Source organism: Dendrobates tinctorius, unplaced genomic scaffold (genome assembly GCF_039654945.1).
Source record: "Dendrobates tinctorius isolate UK_male_01 unplaced genomic scaffold, ASM3965494v1 ptg000060l, whole genome shotgun sequence".
In the NCBI taxonomy this organism is placed as follows: Eukaryota; Metazoa; Chordata; class Amphibia; order Anura; family Dendrobatidae; genus Dendrobates; species Dendrobates tinctorius.
Genome location: NW_027361728.1, coordinates 67,235,807 through 67,256,752, shown reverse-complemented (window position 1 = coordinate 67,256,752; position 20,946 = coordinate 67,235,807). Strand labels below are relative to the sequence as shown.

At 45.3% G+C, this 20,946-nt stretch overlaps 1 protein-coding gene across 2 annotated transcripts in view; it reads left to right on the top strand.

Moving 5' to 3' along the window:
- The window catches only part of ARHGEF26 (Rho guanine nucleotide exchange factor 26), a 213,379-nt gene that overhangs the window by 117,873 nt on the left and 74,560 nt on the right, over positions 1–20,946 (top strand). For both annotated transcript variants that reach the window (XM_073579025.1, XM_073579026.1), the window contains exons 7-9: positions 10,727–10,879; positions 11,580–11,709; positions 11,999–12,073. In XM_073579025.1, coding sequence (XP_073435126.1) covers positions 10,727–10,879; positions 11,580–11,709; positions 11,999–12,073 — 358 coding nt within the window. The remainder of the gene's footprint in view (positions 1–10,726; positions 10,880–11,579; positions 11,710–11,998; positions 12,074–20,946) is intronic.

Below are 20,946 nucleotides of genomic sequence, written 5' to 3'. Positions count from 1 at the left end.
AAAAGAACAGAGGTGAAAAAAGGCAAATTGCACAAATTGGCAGATTTTACACAAAACCCTCAAAATGGGCCGGACAAAATTGTTAGCACCTCAACTTAATACTTGGTTTCACGCCCTTTGGAATAAATAACTGCAATCAATCACTTGCTATAATAATCAGCAATATTCTTGCACCTCTCAACTGGAGCTTTGTGCCACTCTTCTTTTGCCAACTGCTCCAGGTCTCTCATATTTGACGGGTGCCTTCTCCCAACAGCAATGGTTGGAGTGTTTTCATCTCTTGCAGTTTCTGGGTGGTTTGTGCTGTGTGCAAATGTTCCCATCTGGAATGATTTAAGTACAGACTCGTTCTCCTTTCCTCCTGTTTTTACAGGGATCCTTTTTTTCAGCTCGGGACTTGAACACCTCAGCATTTTTTCATCCACTACAATCTAGGTTAGCGAGAAAGTGGGGATGTGGTGCCAGCCCGCCGCGTTTATGGAGTGTCGCTTCATCATATTTTCATCCAGTGTTTTACATTTTGCAGACACACGGTAAAATATAGATAGTGTCCTTTGTGAAATGCAAACTTTCCCTTTACTTAGTTTTCCGCATGACCAGCTGCTCCTTGGGTCTGTGGCCAGATTACATCTCTGTGCTGTACACATCCATTATAGGGATCTCATAGAGATTCATAGGCCTGTACTGTACATCCGCATACCTCCCATGTAATTCTGAGGTCCTGAAACCAAATAATTTCTTCAGACTCCATCTGTATGGAACTTTCCTTTAAAGCATTGCACTTCCTTCTATGACAGAATCACTGATTGGGTGGATCAGGGAAATGCTGTAGATATAGTATATCTTGACTTCAGCAAAGCATTTGACAAAGTATCTCACACCATCCTTATTGAAAAAATGACTAAGTATGAAATGGACAAGGCAACTGTAAGGTGGATTCATAACTGGCTTAGTGATCGGACCCAAAGAGTGGTCGTAAATGGCTGCACATCCAGTTGGAAGAATGTCTCAAGTGGGGTACCACAGGGCTCTGTCCTGGGCCCTGTATTGTTCAACATCTTTATCAACGATTTAGATGAAGGAATTGGGGGTAAACTGATTAAATTTGCTGATGACACAAAGCTAGGAGGGATAGCTAATACTAGAGAGACATGAGAGAGAGGATATAAACTGGAGCACTGAGCAGCAACTAACAGAATGGTTTTTAACAGGGAAAAATGCAAAGTACTACATCTTGGCAATAAAAATGAAAAAAGTATATACAGAATGGGAGGAATAGGGCTAAGCAACAACACATGTGAAAAAGACTTGGGTATACTAATAGATCACAGACTGAATATGAGTCAACAGTGTGATGCAGCAGCAAAAAAGGCAAATGCAATTCTAGGATGTATTAACAAAAGCATACAGTCTAGATCACGTGAAGTCATTATTTCCCTCTACTCCTCTTTGGTCAGACCTCATCTGGAATATTGTGTCCAGTTTTGGGCACCACATTTTAAAAAAGACATCAACAAACTGGAGCAAGTTCAGAAAAGAGCGACCAGAGTGGTGACCGGTCTGCAAACCCTGTCCTATGAGGAATGGTTGCAGGATTTGGGAATGTTTAGCTTGCAGAAGAGAAGACTGAGAGGTGACTTATTAGCTGTCTACAAATATCACAGGGGCTGTCACATTGTAGAAGGATCATCTTTATTCTCATTTGCACAAGGAAAGACTAGAAGCATTGGGATGAAACTGAATGGGAGGAGACACAAATTAGATATTAGAAAAAACTTTTTGACAGAATGATCAATGAGTGGAACAGGCTGCCACGAGAGGTGGTGAGTTCTCTTTCAATGGAAGTCTTCAAACAGAGGCTGGACAGACATCTGTCTGGGATGATTTAGTGAATCCTGCTTTGAGCAGGGGGTTGGACCAGATGGCCCAGGAGGTCCCTTCCAACTCTACCATTCTATGATTCTATGACTTGGGAGAGAAAAAGGTGTTCTATACATATATCTCCATACTAGGCCTCAATGCACAGTTTATTCTTTATATCTATATTTATTTTATTAAACAATTTGCTCATAAATGCAGGAAACTGTGTCAATGTCGCCAATATGACTGGCACTTATGAATGCATCCAATATCTTTAACGTGACCGTGGAGTAGCATATTACAGAATGTTCTACACTGCCAGGCCGATGCCGAGGACTACTGTGATATGTGGTATGGATGAGAGAAACTGAAAATTCTGTTTGCTGAGGTTTAGATCGTGTGCAGATTTTCTACCGTGGATACAGATCCCCACTTACCTCCACTGTCTTAAACGAGAGAATATGTCTGTGTGTAGTTTTATCACCTTTTCTAATGTGCTCACTGTGTTCTACCTGCTCTGTTGTCATTGTTCAAATGTCACACTGAGTTGACATCAGAGCCGCAGTTTGTGTATTATATCAGGTCATATTTATAGTCCTAAAATCACGCACTGGACATATTATCAGTGATCAGAGATCCCAGCAGTAACATTGACTCTGGGGGCCACTGTTCAGCTACAAGCAAATATGACATTGCCCCGATTCACAAATTTACCTTCTATATAGTAATACACGGGGTGATTTGATGAATTAATGCTAAGATGCTGATTTTTGTCACTTCTTAGTGAATCCTATGTATTGGGACAACTACTGCTGATTTTGGGGGGGGTAAGGAGCTTACTCCTGCACCAGGGCCCACCAGAGGATTCACCTGTTCCCCTGTGTTCGAATCTGCATATTATAGAGCGTCATGTAACAAATGTCCCAACAGTAATACTGTATTTTACCACTGTAAAGAAAACGTGAGGAATTCTATTTCATGGCCTAATGAGCTTTATTTTTTACTTATTTTTACTCCCTTTTAATTCCATAGCGGTTTACAGACGTTATCATCACTGTCCCCATTGGGGCTCACAATCTAAATTGCCTATCAGTATGTCTTTGGAGTGTGGGAGGAAACTGGAATATGTGGAGGAAACCCACGCAAACATCGGGAGAACATACAAACTGCTTGCAGATATGAACCAAGGACCCCAGAGCTGCCAAGGAACAGTGCTGATTATTGAGCCATGGATACGTGATAGATGTCCCATTAGCCACATCTATCGCCTTGGGGTCCAGCTGCTGAAACCCCCCACCCCACTGATTCTGAGATTCATATGCTAGTGAGCATATGAATCCACAGTTATTGGACAGCAAATACTTGCACATACTCACAAAGGGGACCTGAGGACGCCTGTTTCTGTGTCAGCAATGATTCACTTGCTAACTTTCCCTTTCTTTTGCTGGAGTCAATATGAAGTCTATGTATTTTCACACTCAGCAGAGCTATATATGCAGTTTAACTGTTTGCGTCTACATCAGAGGTCTCAAACACGAGGCCGCTGAAGCAGTCATCTGCGGCCCGCGGTGCCCCGCGTCGCACTCCCTGAGGTAGGTAGAAGGGGGAAGGCAGTGGCACGCATTAGGAGTGTGAGATGGCTGTGTGCACAGGACCTGTGATGAGGTCACAGGAGGGGAGGAGTCAGAGGTCCATGATCAGGGGCTTCAGTGTATGCAGGATGGAGGAAGCTAATGTCAGTGCTGGTTGTCATGGCGCTGGATGTCGGTAAGTTTATGTGTGGGGTCAGGACGGGTTTATAGGGTGGATGTAGCAGATTATAGGGTGGATGTAGCAGAGCCGAGTGTGTACGAGGTGTATGGAGCGGAGCCATGTGTGTACGAGGTGTATGGAGCGGAGCCATGTGTGTACGAGGTGTATGGAACGGAGCCGCGTGTCTATGAAGTGTACGGAGCGGAGCGGCGTGTGTATGAAGAGTACGGAGCAGAGCCGCGTGTGTATGAAGAGTACGGAGCGGAGCCGCGTGTGTATGAAGTGTACGGAGCGGCGTGTGTATGAAGTGTACGGAGCGGAGCAGCGTGTGTATGAAGTGTACGGAGCAGAGCGGCGTGTGTATGAAGTGTACGGAGCGGCGTGTGTATGAAGTGTGCGGAGCGGCGTGTGTATGAAGTGTACGGAGCGGCGTGTGTGTGAAGTGTGCGGAGCGGCGTGTGTGTGAAGTGTACGGAGCGGAGCGGCGTGTGTATGAAGTGTACGGAGCGGCGTGTGTATGAAGAGTACGGAGCGGCGTGTGTATGAAGTGTACGGAGCAGAGCGGCGTGTGTATGAAGTGTACAGAGCGGCGTGTGTGTGAAGTGTACGGAGCGGAGCGGCGTGTGTATGAAGTGTACAGAGCGGAGCAGCGTGTGTATGAAGTGTACGGAGCGGAGCGGCATGTGTATGAGGTATTCGGAGTGGAGGTGTGCGGAGTGGAGATGTGCGTGTATTTTGGCATGTCACCAGGGCCCATAACTTTGTAGTTACGCCACTGCTCACGCTAGAAGCGAGGAGGAGTGCGCCGCTCAGTAGTGGCTGTGGCCCTGCGTGATGACATCCCTCTAGCGCTGTGTAATGACATCACGCCAGCGCACAGAGAGCGGAGGCGTGACTTTCCTCCCATTGCTGGATTTTGCAAGTGACTGTGGCTGTGCGTGTACAGCGTGATGATAGCGCCGGATCACATGCAGAGCTGATAATTTCATCTGCTGAGGTTAAGGCCCCGTCACACACAGCGATCTTGCTAGCGAGATCTCTGATTTTGTGACGCCACAGCGATCTCGCCAGCGAGATCACTGTGTGTGACGGGGATCAGCGGCCGGCCCCCCTGCCGATTATCACTGATCGTGCAGCAGCTGCCTGGGCCGTTTTTCGATCGCTGGTCTCCCGCTGCCCAGCACGCATGGCTGCGTGTGGCAGCGAGAGACCAGTGATCAGCGACGCTGGTTTCTAATGTAAACATCGGGTATCCAGTAGTCGCCCGGCTCCTGGATACCCGATGTTTACATTAGAAACCAGCGCCCAGCGTCGCTGGTCCTGATCACTGGAGGGACTGTCTATGTGACAGCTCACCAGCGATCAGCCTAACAATGTCCCAGCGATCCCATCATGTCGGATCGTTCGTGGGATGGCTGGGACATCGTTATGTGTAACAGGGGTTTAAGCTGTACATCACAGCTGACAACCTATTTAAACGGTAACGATCGGTATTAGCACCGATCGCGGCCGTTTAACCCCTTAGATACCGCTATCAATTGTAACTGTATTAAGTTTGAAAGGAATGCGGCCCGCCAGCTTAAATTTTTTTTCTGTGCAGCCCATTTACTCTGCCGAGTTTGAGACCCCTGGTCTACATCATTTGTGCAGTATACTAACATGGTACAGTGTAGAAGAAGTGATAACGCATCCTAATACCATGATTAGTCGTGTCAGATGACATACTCAGCTCTGCCATTGGTGCGGGATTATATAGGGTATCCATATAGCGGATATTTAGTTTTCTGCCATGTTTAGTTATATACACTCAACTATATACATAGCGGCACATACAACGAAGTCCCGGCAAACAAGTACCGTAGTTATATTTTCTTTGCAACACCCGCTGTCACTTGCCAGTTTTGGAATTAGCTGTGTCCAAGTTTTGGAGCTAAACCAAAAGCCGTACAAAAGCCCATTGTTACTGATATTGAAAGCAATCCTTATCTGTCAGTGGGGGGCAATGCCAACTACATAGTTCAGTTACAACCAAGAGATGACATTTGTCATTAAAAAGGGAAATAATACAAATTCTTCTCTAGCATTGGGTACCCATGTAGAGTGTTTATTGATATTGAATTATTACTTTTATTTTTTAATCCAACAAAATCCACTGTTTTCTTTATATATAAATAAGCTGTTAAAATCTACGGGCCGGACACAGATCTATAATAACTGAGAGTGTTCTCTTAAACTCACTGCAGAGCTGTGTGTGATTACAACGAACACAGTATAGCAGAGCTGAGCTTTTTCTTATTGCAAACACATCTGCAGATATACTATACTGTAGCTCTCCCCTCACCGTTTTGTCAGCTCAGCTGTACTGAACCTTCCTTTACACCAGATGACTGTGAGGTTGAAGCTAAAGAAGGTTTAGAGCAGAGGTCTCAAACGCGAGGCCCGCGGGCCGCATGTGGCCCCTGAAGCAGTCATCTGCGGCCCGCGGTGCCCCACGTCGCACTCCCTGAGGTAGGTAGAAGGGAGAAGGCAGTGGCACGCATTAGGAGTGTGAGATGGCTGTGTGCACAGGACCTGTGATGAGGTCACAGGAGGGGAGGAGTCAGAGGTCCATGATCAGGGGCTTCAGTGTATGCAGGATGGAGGACGCTAATGTCAGTGCTGGTGGTCATGGCGCTGGATGCCGGTAAGTTTATGTGTAGGGTCAGGGCGGGTTTATAGGGTGGATGTAGCAGAGCCGAGTGTGGACGAGGTGTACTGAGCGGAGCCGTGTGTGTACGAGGACCGAGGTGTACGGAGCGGAGCTGAGTGTGTACGAGATGTATGGAGCGGAGCCATGTGTGTACGAGGACCGAGGTGTACGGAGCGGAGCCGCCGTGTGAATGAGGTGTACGGAGCAGAGCCGTGTGTTACAGGTGTATGGAGCGGAGATGTTTGTGTATGAAGTGTATGGAACGTTGCCTTGTGAGTATGAAGTGTACGGAGCGGAGGTGCGTGTGTACGAGGTGTACGGAGTGGAGCTGCGTGTGTACAAGGTGTGCGGAGCCACGTGTTTATGAAGTGTGCGGAGCGACGTGTTTATGAAGTGTACGGAGCGGAGCCACGTGTATGAAGTGTACGGAGCGGAGCCGCTTGTATGAAGTGTACGGAGCGGAGCCACATGTGTATGAAGTGTACGGAGCGGAGCCGCGTGTATGAAGTGTACGGAGCCGCGTGTATGAAGTGTATGGAGCCGCGTGTATGAAGCGTACAGAGCGGAGCCACGTGTGTATGAAGTGTACGGAGCGGAGCCACGTGTGTATGAAGTGTACGGAGCGGAGCCGCGTGTGTATGAAGTGTACGGAGCGGAGCCGCATGTGTATGAAGTGTACGGAGCGGAGCCGCGTGTGTATGAGGTGTGCGGAGTGGAGATGTGCGTGTACGAGGTGTGCGGAGGGGAGATGTGCGTGTATTTTGGCATGGCACCAGGGCCCATAACTTTGTAGTTACGCCACTGCTCACGCTAGAAGCGAGGAGGAGTGCGCCGCTCCGTAGTGGCTGTGGCCCTGCGTGATGACATCCCTCTGGCGCTGTGTAATGACATCACGCCAGTGCACAGAGAGCGGAGGCGTGACTTTCCTCCCATTGCTGGATTTTGCAGGTGACTGTGGCTGTGCGTGTACAGCGAGATGATAGCGCCGTCTCAAATGCAGAGCTGATACTATAATATGCTGAGGTTAAGGCCCCGTCACACACAGCGATCTCGCTAGAGAGATCTCTGATTTTGTGACGCCACAGCGATCTCACCAGCGAGATCACTGTGTGTGATGGGGATCAGTGACCGGCCCCCCCTGCCGGTTATCTCTGATCGTGCAGCAGCTGCCTGGGCCGTTTTTCGATCGCTGGTCTCCCGCTGCCCAGCACGCATCGTTGCATGTGGCAGTGAGAGACCAGCGATCTGCGACGCTGGTTTCTAATGTAAACATCGGGTATCCAGGAGTCGCGCGGCTCCTGGATACCCGATGTTTACATTAGAAACTAGTGTCCAGCGTCGCTGGTCCTGATCGCTGGGGCTGTCTAACGATGTCCGAGCGATACCATCATGTCGGATCGTTCGTGGGATCGCTGGGACATCATTATGTGTAACGGGGGCTTAAGCTGTACATCTCAGCTGACAACCTATTTAAACGGCCACGATCGGTATTAGCTCCGATCGTGGCCGTTTAACCCCTTAGATACCACTATCAATTGTAACTGTATTAAGTTTGAAAGGAATGCAGCCCGCCAGCTTAAATTTTTTTTCTGTGCGGCCCATTTACTCTGCCGAGTTTGAGACCCCTGGTTTAGACTATGTTCACACGCAGCATTTTTTGTAGCATTTTATTTCTACAGCCCCAAATTTCTCTCTTGGCAATAAAAACGCTGTGTTTAAAAAGCAGGTTTTGCTGCTTTTTTGCGACTTTTTTTTAGTTGTATTTTTTTGTGTTTGGATAACTAGTTTTTGTTTTCTCTTTATATGCTTAATAAAGTTAATTTAACTCACAAAATGCAGCAAAAAATGCTGTAAAACATGGCAAAACCTGTTTGCTGTGTTTTTGCAGCACGTTTGGTGAATCTTATTGGTGAAAAAAACGATGTAAGGACACTGAAAGAATTGACATGCTTTAGATTTAAAAACAAATCCTGCAGTGCTCAAATTCAGCCAAGAAAAAATAAACAGATACATGATACAGATTTCTGAATAATAGATTTTGCTGTTACTGTAGAACGTAGCTTCTTTTTTGCATAAAAAAACACTGTGTGAACATACTTAGTTGTAATCAAGCAGAGCTCTGCAGTGGAGCGGACAGCAATGCGACAGGTGAGCTGCATATGTGTTTGTAATAAGACAAAGCTCAGATCTGCTGCACTGGCCCCTCCATCTCACGTGTGGCCAGCGTGGGGGAAACTGAAGAATAATTGAGAACAGGAGAGCAGAATGTCAGTCATTACATGTCTCACACTGGTAATGCTACCTTTCTTTTAAAATAAACTCTAGAGGCAGATCATGTCCGGCCCATAGCCCTCAACAGCTCATTTACATATAAGAACAATGTACATTTCCTTGGAATCAGATCGCAGATATCAAGATATCATTTAATTCAGCTTCCTATGAACTACCTGTCCATATAGACTGCTTTGGAGGCTTGATCCTACTGACAGATTCCCTTTAATCACAAATTGTAAAGTTGCTTATTTTACCCATCAATGAACATGAGAATAACCCTTGCGCTCTAGTAACACCGACTTTATATGCCACCCAATGCAGCAGCCCTATCTCACTTGCAGCTGCTCATAGCATAGTTTACTCCGGGTTATCCCTCTTGCAGATAAAGTGGTTGTCTTGGTTATGTGACCATTGAATACTACATACGCTACACTCCGGCATTGCGTCTCTGCTGATACAGAGTTCATATTGGCTGCAGACATCACAACCCATATACACCCCCGTGACGTCTGCAGCCAATCACTGGCCTCAGCGGTCTTGTGCCAGACACCGTAGAGACCCAGTGATTGGTCAGATGAATCCATATTTCTTTTGCACCATGCTGATTGGACGGTCAGATTTTGGGGCAAGCATCATGTATCGATGAGCCTTTCCTGTCCTATGTCAACAGTTCCGCCCGGTGCAGGTGGAGTAATGGTATGAGGAATGTTTTCTTGGCACGCACTGGGACACTGATACCTGCTGATGGAATCTCCCGCTTCGAGGACATACCTTTTGTAGTGTTCCTCGGCTCTGTATGTGTGAATCATTTCTTTCATATGAACAGTACAGATGACATGACTGCTCCTATAACGATTACTAATGCTATTGTAAACCGTAACTAATCAGCACCTTTTAAAAGAAATCATTATGATGTTATTAGACAGCTATTTCTATTATGTAAGCTCAGCCCTGTGTGTAATGTGAGAAGCCAGAATACTTTTATGGCCGGATTATAATTGAATTTTTATATCATTATTACCAGCTCTCAGGAGAACTCGATGTCCTCGGCGAGCTTCAGCCGACCCTAGTCCATTAGGGCAGGAATTAGTATGAGTAAACATTTTATTTGGCAAACTCTGATCTTCTTGCAACATTGTTTCTCCGTCTTCCTGTTGAGATTTCACTCTATTCATCCACCACCAAAACACCAGCATTTGGAGAATGGCTGAAGCCTCAATGAAGTGTGTGTTGTAATGGGGCTATCACTTGGTGCTTTTTATGGAATGTGACATTGTTTGCGGCCATTTGAGTTCATCTCATTGCGTGTTTTCACAGTGGGATCTCTTTTCCAAGCTAACCAGAGTGTCCTGATTAGTGATTGTCGAGTATGCTTGTTGTTCGGGTGTCCTCCGAGTATTTTGGCGTGCTCGGAGATTTAGTTTCTGTCGACGCAGCTGCATGATTTGTGGCTGCTAGACAGCCTGAATACATGTGGAGATTCCCTAACAAGCAGGCATTCCTCACATGTATTCAGACTGTCTAGCAGCCACAAATCATGCAGCTGCGTCGACAGAAACTAAATCTCTGAGCACGGCAGAATACTCGGAGGACACCCGAGCAATGAGTATACTCGCTAGTCCTGATGCAACAGTAAAGTGAGGGAAGCTGGAATATATCCTTATGTTACCCTGCAAGAGGGGCAGGCATGCTGTCCCATTGATTAACTTGGTCTCATCCTCACTTGTGTAGAGTTTCCCGATGAGAGTAGTGATGGTCCCAGTGCAGGAGGAGGACTTTTCTTTGTACCTGTCTCATATACGCCCCCTCTTAGGTGAATGTCTCTTGATTTTAATTCCCCCCACCAAGTCCATAGCCTGAAGCCCAGAACACGGTGTGCCGTCATGGTTGCTTTGGCGTTCTTTGATTCCCTGTGTCATGCATCCTGCCCTTAGGCCCTGCGCAGGGTAGAACACCCTTTATAAGGCGCTTCCTTCATTGAGGCATGTAAAGCGTCCTTTATATCACGCCGCTGGTTGATCTTAGATTTGCATAGTTATGTAGGACATCGTACCCTCAGCTGTTTAGTGAGAGACAGGTTAGACTTCTTAGCGAATTAGCATGTGTTGGTAAACAGTAATTAGCGTTTTTTTGTTTTTTTTTGTCTTTTAGATTTTTTAAAGAACTGGAAGGCAGACATCAACGAAATATTCTTATTGAAGATATCAGTGACATTGTTGAGAAACATGCAAAAACCACTTTTGATCCCTATGTGAAATATTGCACTAATGAAGTCTATCAGCAAAGGACACTCCAGAAATTAATGTACAGTTTATAGATTTATTAAGTTCCTTTACTCTCTCGCTTCCTTGCATTGTGTGTACTGTGACATGATTTTTCATGAAAGGAATCTGTGCCTGAGCGCAGCATGATGCAGGGGCAGAGACCCTGATTCCAGCAATGTATAACTTACTGGGCTGCATGGTGCAATTTTGATAGAATCCCTGTTTTCTCTGCTGTAGATGTAGCAGTGGTCAGAATGCTGAGCTCTGAATAACCCCGCCCTCACTTAAGATTGGCAGCTTCCTGTGTGCATTGTTGATTGGCAGCAAGCCAATCGGTGGAAGGGGCGGAGATACACGGATCAGGCTGATTGGCTTGCACACTGTACCTAGTTCTGCGGTGATAATCTCCTGCTAATAAATCACTGATCGTATTGAAACTATAGCAAGCTGCTAAGCAAGTGACACATCCCTGAAATCAGGCTCTCTGCCTCTATGCTGCTTACAGATTAAATACCAAAAACCTACTGACAGATATCCTTTGATATTTCATTAGTTCTTTCAGATGTTCCATACAATGGATATTATTTATTATATGTTGTTAGGTTATAATACCCATTGTTTGTTTGTTGCCTTTATATGCTGTAGTCAGTGTTTTTTTTTTTTTAATAATATATTTCTACTTGCTCTGTATTTTTAACATCACATTCTTCCCACTGACAAAAATATCTTCGGTATCATAGATCTACCAACGCTTCATTTAGGGAGGTTTTGATGAAGATTGAGGCCCAAGAAGAATGCAGAAATCTCCCCATGATCTCCTTCCTCATCCTTCCAATGCAACGGGTTACTCGTCTCCCACTCCTCATGGATGTAAGTTCAGCGTTACAGTACTGCTGATCTAGATAGAATACATTTTGCACATGTTGCGAGTTACACATGACTTGCATACATCACATTTTCATCAGTTGTTTCTGTTGTCATATACGGTACTTTATTTTTAATTTAACTCGACTCCATAGACTGCATCTGTGTCTAATTGTGCAGCAGTGTTTGTATTTTGGTACATATGTATTTTTCAATTATATCATAATCACTAGCTATACAAACATTTATTTATATTACTTTTTTTCATAAATATTTTGTTTTTATTTTTATTTAGACAATTTGTCAAAAAACGCCAAAAGATTCTGTTAAATATGAAGCCTGTAAAAGAGCCTTGAAAGAAGTTAGCAAGGTGAGTGTGACATGTTACGTTTATATGGCTGTATTGCTTACATTATTCTCTGTGTAATATCAAATGATACAGTATTATAGTAATTCTTTGGCTAGTCATATATTGACAGCTGTAACTTTATTGTGATTGTCGTTTACAAAATCTTTACTTAAATCAAAGTACAGGCAAATATAAGAAACTTTATAAGTATATCTTATTAGAAAAAATATGCTTGTTTTTTTCAATTATGAGCAGCTATCTCCACTCACTGGTAAACTTCATCATTCACCTTGAAGAACCACAAAATTGCGTCTTGGTGAAAAGAAGACAGACTATCAGATAATGGAGGTATCCGAGTAAAGCTACCTATTGAGGAGTAAGAACAGTTGTAGGTAATAGAGGTAGAGGAACACTCACAGGAGGTGCTACTGCTTTCTAGTAAGTGTACCTCACTTCAGAGCTGGATTCACAGCTACACTGCTCAGTACTGCTAATTAATATCCTCCATGCTGATTCTAAGCATGTGCTTCACAGAGGCAGCAGAGCAGGAATCCATCAGATATGCACTGTGTATAGAACACATTATAACAGCTTGTCTGTATCCACTAGCTCGGATAATACTGAAAGTTAGAAACAATTATTAAGTGGGATAAGGAAATTTATTTCAAATGCAAGTCATATAATAGCAGAAATAGTATTATTTCTAATGTACTCACACAACAATTTACTCTTAAGTCATCAATAACTACTGAAAAGCAGTGGTTAGTGTAGATGGTTCCAGTTGGAATTACAAATTAAGTCTTGGTTGAAGTAAAAAACATTAAAAGGGGGATTGTCATGTTATTAAATATCTTTAGTTAGAAAGCATGAAAATAAGCAAGTTTGGAATTGACTTGCTTTTTCTATCTGCTTCATTCTTCTGCTGTAAGAGCTTTCATCTTATATAGTGTACACATTTCCAAAGAGCTTGATGTGGGGAGCCTGGCCAAATGTGCACAGCAGTAACATCCCAGGAGAGGAGTTAACTCCTAACATCCCAGCCACATTTCTTCAGCCCATTGATTTCTATATAGCAGTTATCTGCTTAAGGTCCCGTCACACACCGCGATCTCGCTAGCGAGATTGCTGATTTTGTGATGCATCAGCGATCTCGCCAGCGAGATCGCTTGTGTGACGGGGATCAGCAACCGGCCCCCCTGCCGGGTATCGCTGATTGTGCTTAGGCGGCCTGGGCCGTTTTTCCATCGCTGGTCTCCCGCTGCCTAGCACGCATCGCTGTGTGTGGCAGCGAGAGACCAGCGATCAGCGATGCTGGTTTCTAATGTTAACGTCGGGTGTCCAGGAGCTGCGGCTCCTGGATACCCGCTGTTTACCTTGGAAACCGGAGTACACGCTGGTTTCCAAGGTAAAGCGGGTATCCAGGAGTCGTGCGGCTCCTGGATACCCGACGTTTACTTTAGAAACCAGCATCCAGCGTCGCTGGTCCTGATTGCTGGGGCTGTCTATGTGACAGCTCACCAGCGATCAGCCTAACGATGTCCCAGCGATCCCATCATGTTGGATTGCTGGGACATCGTTGTGTGTGTGACGGGGGCTTTACTTTCCCTCCTCTCCATGTCACTCAGTGAACACGTCCTGCCCCTATAGAAACCAGAAAGTGAAAGAGACCTGAAATCCGTGTGTTTCTATCTGAACACACAAAATGAAAATAACCCTTTAACCTTAGTGGTTATGCTATTAGGAAAGGTGCAGCACAACAGAGCAGATGCCAACTAAGGCTACTTTCACACATCAGGTTTTCGGCGGCAAATATTTCGTAAAACTGGATGTGACGAATCCGTTTTTCTGCCGGATCCGTCTTGTTCTTGACAGACAAAACCGGATCCGTCTCATCCGGTTAATCCGGTTTTTGTTCCGTTTTTTGACGGATTACGCCGGATCCGGTTTTTAAAATTGACCCTTGTGGCCTTCCGAACGGGATTGGCTACTGAAAAACTATATATAGCGTGTTCCTACAGCCCTTCTTTGACAGGTTGTAGAGGAGAAAGTGCAGGTTGGAGAGAAGAGCAAGTTACTGGCGAAGATGGATGTTGTGATTGGAAATATTTTGAAGAATTTGGCAGATTTTACAGTGGAGGCGAATCGTTTGAGGGTGATTGTTCTGGAGAAGGAGAGAGCGAGACAGCAGCGCATCAGGCATCGTAGACGACGTTTGTGGATCCACCCCATCACAGCCAAGAGAATGACGCGTGGGGTCTATTCTACACTCTGCATGGACCTTAGACGAAACCCGGAGAAATTTTTTGGATATGTTCGGATGAAAATGGAGAATTTTGATTACTTGGTGGAGCGCATTGCACACCTCATAAGAAAAGCAGACACCTATTGCCGCTTCTCTGTTTCACCCGCAGAGCGTCTGATGGTGACTTTAAGGTAAGCCACATTTATTGGATATGCTCGCATCAGAGCACACTTTCACTGCAATCTTGTTGGTGGTAGTTTGTATCTCCAAGTGTTATAGCTGACTTTTGGTATGTAATGCTGTGATTTTAAACTAATTGATTGTTTTTTAATTCCCCACAGATTTCTTGCAACTGGAGAATCCCTTTCGTCACTGCATTTCCAGTACAGACTCGGGATTTCCACCATATCTGGAATAGTGAAGTACACATGCCGTGCACTGTGGGACTCCTTAGCTGAAGAGTTTTTACTAGAGCCCACAACAGAGAGGTGGATTGAAATTTCTGAAAAGTTTCAACAGATATGTCAGTTTCCGAACTGCTTGGGCGCTGTGGACGGGAAACATATCCGCATTGTAAAGCCAGCCGGATCGGGATCGGAATATTTCAATTACAAGAAATATTTTTCCATTGTCCTCATGGCCATCGCTGATGCGGAATACAAATTTATTGCTGTTGATATTGGGGCCTATGGCCGCTCCAATGACTCTCAAGTTTTCAAACTGTCTGCCATGGGGCATAAACTGTATGGAAACACCTTCCAGTTCCCACCCCCTAGACCGCTGCCGCAAACATCTGGTCCACCTATGCCATTTGTCTGTGTAGGGGATGAAGCCTTCCAGCTGTCAGAACACCTTTTGAAACCGTACTCTAGCAGAGGATTGACAAGAACAAAACGCATTTTTAATTACCGCCTCACAAGAGCAAGAAGAATGGTTGAATGTACCTTTGGTATTCTGACAGCCAAATGGCGGGTCCTATTGACTGCGATCAACCTCAAGACAGAAACTGTGGACGAGGTGATCAAAGCTTGCGTGGTACTCCACAATTTTGTTATCTGCAAGGAACCCATTTCCATTGAGGACACCTCTGAAGAAACCACCTTGCAAGATTACCATGACATTACCACTAGAAGTTCTGTGACGGTTTCAGTAATGAGGGACAATTTTGCACTATACTTTGTCACCTCAAGGCAGAGTACACTGGCAGGATGACAGAGTGTGAAAGATTTGTGCCCTTAACCAAACTTGTGTACCTTCTGTACAAACAGTATATACCTTTGCCAACCAAAGTTGGCTATCTTGTCATGGTCTTACTATTTTTACCTTTAGGCCACAGGTGTGTACCTGGTTGTGTTTTATGCAAAGTATTTCACCTTGTAACAAAAGTTGTGTACATTGTTAGGAAATCACCAACAATAAACACAACTTTTTAGGTGAAATACTTTGCTTCAAACACAACCAGGAACACAACTGTGGCAAAAAGCTAAAATTTACCCACAGTTATATACCTGGTTTTGAATACCTTTTTACCTTTGAAATACCCTGTATTTAACCTTTTGTTTAAACATAGTTCGCCGCAGAAAGAAATGACAGACAACCATTGTGAAACGATAATTTAACTTTTATTTAAAATATTTTTTTTTTGTAAAATGTTTTTAATGTGCAAAAAACTTTTAATAAAGGTTTTAAAAACAATAGCCATTTTTATTAAAAAACACACATTACAAATCTGTGTAGTGTGGGGTGGAAATACTGCTGGAGGGGCTGCGGGACACTTCGACACTGGGAGTGTGGAGAGAGGACTGGGATCGTGGTGGGGAAGGAACAGTTAGAGGTGAAGGTGTGGAAAAAGATACAGAATGGGTGGACATGTGGGAGGCAGAAGAGGTGGTGGGCGGTGGAGTGGAGGGTTGGGCAGGGACTGTAGGAGCAGATGATGTTGATGGCAAGTTGTATGGGGAAGGAGTTTGGTAGGGGGAAGGAGTTTGGTACGGGGCAGGTTGCTGGAGGTGGGGAGATGTCTGGTACTGGGGAGGTTGCTGGTACTGGGGAGGTTGCTGGTACTGGGGAGGTTGCTGGTACTGGGGAGGTTGCTGGTGCTGGGGAGGTTGCTGGTGCTGGGGAGGTGGCTGGTGCTGGGGAGGTGGATGGTATGTAATAGGAGGGGGAGGATGGAAAGTGGCTGGAGGGGGTGCAGGTGGAGGAACTACTGTGGTGGGAGGAGGAGGTTGGGAGGTAACGTGCTGGAGAGCACCGTGGCATGAATGCATTACATGCATCTGCTGGGTAGGAGAGAGCCTTTCCATGCGCTCCACAACAGACCTGAAAAAGGTGTGGTTTGGCGAAGATCTTGCTTCTGAATGCATGGTTTGCAGAAGTGTCTTCACCTCCAGAATGCTGGAGTTGATCTGCTGAAAGCCTGCGGAGATTTGCTCGGACAAGACTTTTAGACAGTTCTGGAAAGATGCATTCAGATGCAAGAACTCTGGCGCATAAGTCTTTTCCTGGCCCCTCTGCCGCTGCCGCCCAGTACCCGCAGGTGTACTAGAGGTGGCAGGGGCAGAAGGGTGGGGTAAAGGGAAAGCGATCTCCTCACCAGCAGCTTCATGTAATGTAGGCGGCCACAATGCTCCTGTGCTGGTGGATGGGACAGATGGGTCGAATGTGTGGGAAGGCTGGGAAGGTGCAGATGTACCGGGGCGGTCGAAGTGTCCCTCGGTGCCGGTCTCCTCAGGGATCGCCTCAGAAGGGTCCAATCGTGCAGGCTCCCGAGTACTGCTCACCGTGCTGTGGAATAAAGAGAAAAAAAAACAATTAAAATAGTGACATGGTATGGCCCTGGCTGAAAAAAAAAAGTTACATAGAAACATTTTTTTTCACATGTGCTGTGTAATATTTACCTTCTGGTGACCATTGTTTCCCGGAGGAACGACAGGGCTTGTGCGTACTTGTACTTGCTCCTGCGTCCTCCAGATCCACTCGGGGCCCGCATCTCTTTATTGAACTCCTTTTTGAAACGATCCCTCACAGACCGCCACCGCTTCACAATTCTGTCCCCTGAAACGAGAAAGGAGTGGTTAGTATACAACATCAGTGTTTCCCAAACTCCAGTCCTCATAGTCCCCAGGGGTCATGTTTTCAGGATTTCCATAGTAAATGGAAATCCTGAACACATGATCCGTGGGGACCACGAGGACTGGAGTTCGGGAAACACTGCTTTACATCAAGCAACCAGTACTGTATATACTTACGCTCTTAAATCTGGGCCCGAGCATCGAGGTCCTCCCAGCGGTCCACAAGGAGCGAACAGATTTCCTCCCAGAGTCGTCGGGTAACGATCAGGTCAGCCATTTTCCATAGCGGCTCCCTTTCTCTGACGAGATCGATGAGGTGGTCCACGTCAATCCCTCCATCCTCACCGTCAGAGTCGGGAGCACGCTGTGAAGGCTGTTAAAGAAAAAGACAAAAATAACATAATTAGCCTCCACAAAAAAAATGAAATAAAAAGTGCAAAAAAAAAAAAGCAAAAATATTTATACTTACACGCTGGTGACCGCCGCGTTGCTGTCGCCGACGACCCTGGGAGGCACTGCGAGGACCTCTTGGCCGAGCACCAGATTGGGAAGACTAGAGAAGAAAACAAAAAATGTTATGTCTTTGGATGTAGGCATTTGTTTGCTGTGTGTGGTCTGCAGAACATTGTTTTCTATGTGTTGTGTGTAGTGTGATGTTGTGTTTCTGCGTTTGATGCAAAAAACTTACCAATTGTGAGCCCACTCCAGGTGTCTGTCCACCCCTTCCTTCTTCTTCTGGGAGCTCCTCTTCATCTTGTGATTCCTGTTTTGAAATAAAAGGCAATGAATAGACATATATTACAAAGATGATGGATTTTGGAAATAAAAACTTACCGTCAAACGCTGACGATGCGAGGGAGGGCTCCCAGAAGATGATGTGCTGTCTTCCTGCTGGCCACACTCCATGCCTGTGGGTGGTGTTACTGCTGCTGCCACTGTTGCTGCTGCTGCATCTCTTGGGCGGCTGTTGAATAAAGAGAAACAAAGGGCCAATGAATATCTTGATATTCCATGGCCCTAGTTTGGAGGAATGGGGGATTTGATAATTACCATCTCTCATCTGCTGCTGGACTCCCCTCCTGTTGTTCAGCATGCTGCTCCATTTGGGGTGGTGGTGGTGCTGATGGTGCTGCTGCAGTGGTCTCCTGCCTTCTCCTGCGCCTGGTTCCTGTCTTGGGTGGCATGTTGGGTGTGGCTGAGGATCCCACTGTCATGCTTTTATATATGTGTCTTGTGGGCAGAGCTACTAAGCATGCTCAGACCAAAAAAAACGGATCCGGCGCATTGCGGCGCTCATAGGCTTTCATTGTGTGAAAAAGCCGGACGCACCGGATCCGGCTTTTTCGCCGGAGACAAAAAACGTTACAGTAGCCGTTTTTTCCAGACGCCGGATTGCGACACATTGCCGGATCCGGCGAAAACCGGATGAAACGCATGGCCATCCGGCGCGATCCGGCGCAAATGCAAGTCAATGGGGGGGAAACCGGATCCGGCATTGCATTTTGCCGGATCCGTTTTTGTCAAAAGCGCCGGATCGCGCCTGACGGTGAAAACCTGATGTGTGAAAGAGGCCTAATTATTAATGGTTGCAGTTTGTATGGTGAAATCTACCGATGAATCCCCTTTAAGCTGAAGAAAAATGACTGAGGAATCCTCTCTGAGGAATATCAGGCTTTTTTGTAGGGCTTGCTTGGTTTTCCTGCATTTTAGAACATTTGAGGTCACAATGTGTGAGGAGATGTTAGTTCAAATTATTGAAAGCGAAGTTCATGTTGGCTGGATGAAAGCCAAAACGTACTGGCTAATTGCGTGAAATACTTGAATGTTCTGCTACACTAAATTAGATAACTTGTTTAAAGATTGCATAGTTTAGGAACGCCTGCTGATTGAAGGTTGCTGTAGCTTATCAGCATTATGCTTTGCTATTAAACAAAGTTTATTTTCCCTGAGGCGAATTCAGAAATATATGGGATTATAGAAAGTGCTTGTATGTGAAGCTCAGAGGGAACAACCTTTTTTTTTTAACCCCTTAGTGGTCGGGCAAATTTTTAAAAATCTGACCAGTGTCAATTTACATGGTAATAACTCTGGAACGCTTCAACAAATCCTATTGATTTTGAGATTTGTTTTTTTTGTGACACATCATACTTTATGATAATGATAAATTTAGGTTGATTATGTTTTGTGTTTATTTCTAAAAATATCAGAAATTTGAAAAAAAAAATGCATTTTTCAAACTTTGAATGATTATCCCTTTAATCCAGATAGTCATACCACAGAAAAACATTAATAAATAACATTTATCTCATGTTTGCTTTACTTCAGCACCATTTCTAAAGTGTTATTTTATCTTGTTAGCATTTTAGAAGGTTTAAAAATGTAGCAGTAACTTTTCATTTTTTTTCAAGGAAATTTGCAAAACTTATCTTGTTTTAAGGGACCTCTTCAGTTTTGAAGTGACTTTGGAGGTCCTATATATTGAAAACCCCGAAAAGTGATACCATTTTAAAAACGGCACCCCGTCACGTATTCAAAATTGATTCCGGTTGTTCGTTAACCCTTCAGGTGCTTTTCAGGAATTAATGCAAAGTGGCTTTACAGGAATGAAAAAGTTTGATTTTACCACATTAATTTTGATCACTTCTGGACAGGCCACTGTAGCCCGCAGACCGATGTTTGGGCCACATGGTGCATGTTCTAGGCTGTTTGGTTGATTCATTCGCACAAAATGTATTTCATCGCTGGATTAATAGCTAAAGCCTTGAATTACTGCGGCCCTTAATTCTTCTTGGTAGTGTTAGGTGTCGTAGAAAATAGCTTGAATATCTTACATAAATATGAATTGGTATTTTATTGACTGGGAGGTCCATAGGTGCAAGAAAACAGCACCCATCAATTTCAATGCATGAATCGATTTACTGTTTACTGAACCTGACCGACATCCGGAGGCGACTCTCTAATTAATGGATCGTGACTAGAGTTGAGCGATACCGTCCGATACTTCAAAGTATCGTATCGGATGGTATCGGCCGATCTTTAAAAAAAGTATCGGTATCGCCGATTCCGATACCGGAAGTCCCATTCAAGTCTATGGGACTTCCGGTATCGGAATAAGAAAAACCCTTTCCTGCCCTTGTACAGCCTCTCTGGGGTCTGTACGGGCCTTTCGGGGGGCTGTGCCGGCCTGCCAGGGGGTCTGTGCAGGCTCCGGTGGTCTGTGCCGGCCTGCCGGTGGTCTGTGCAGGCTCCGGGGGGCTGTGCCGGCCTGCCGGGGGGCTGTGCCGGCCTGCCGGGGGGCTGTGCAGGCTCCGGGGGGCTGTGCCGGCCTGCCGGGGGGCTGTGCCGGCCTGCCGGTGGTCTGTGCAGGCTCCGGGGGTCTGTGCAGGCATCGTCCGATGGGACTACAAGTCCCATCGGGCGATGCCTGCTACCATGACAGTGATTGACACATTAGCCAATGATGGGACAGTAGTAGTCCCATCATCCGGCTAATGTGTTAAATGTAAAAAAAAAAAAAAAAAAAAATTACATGCTACATACATACAACATGCATACTACATACATGCTACATTCATACT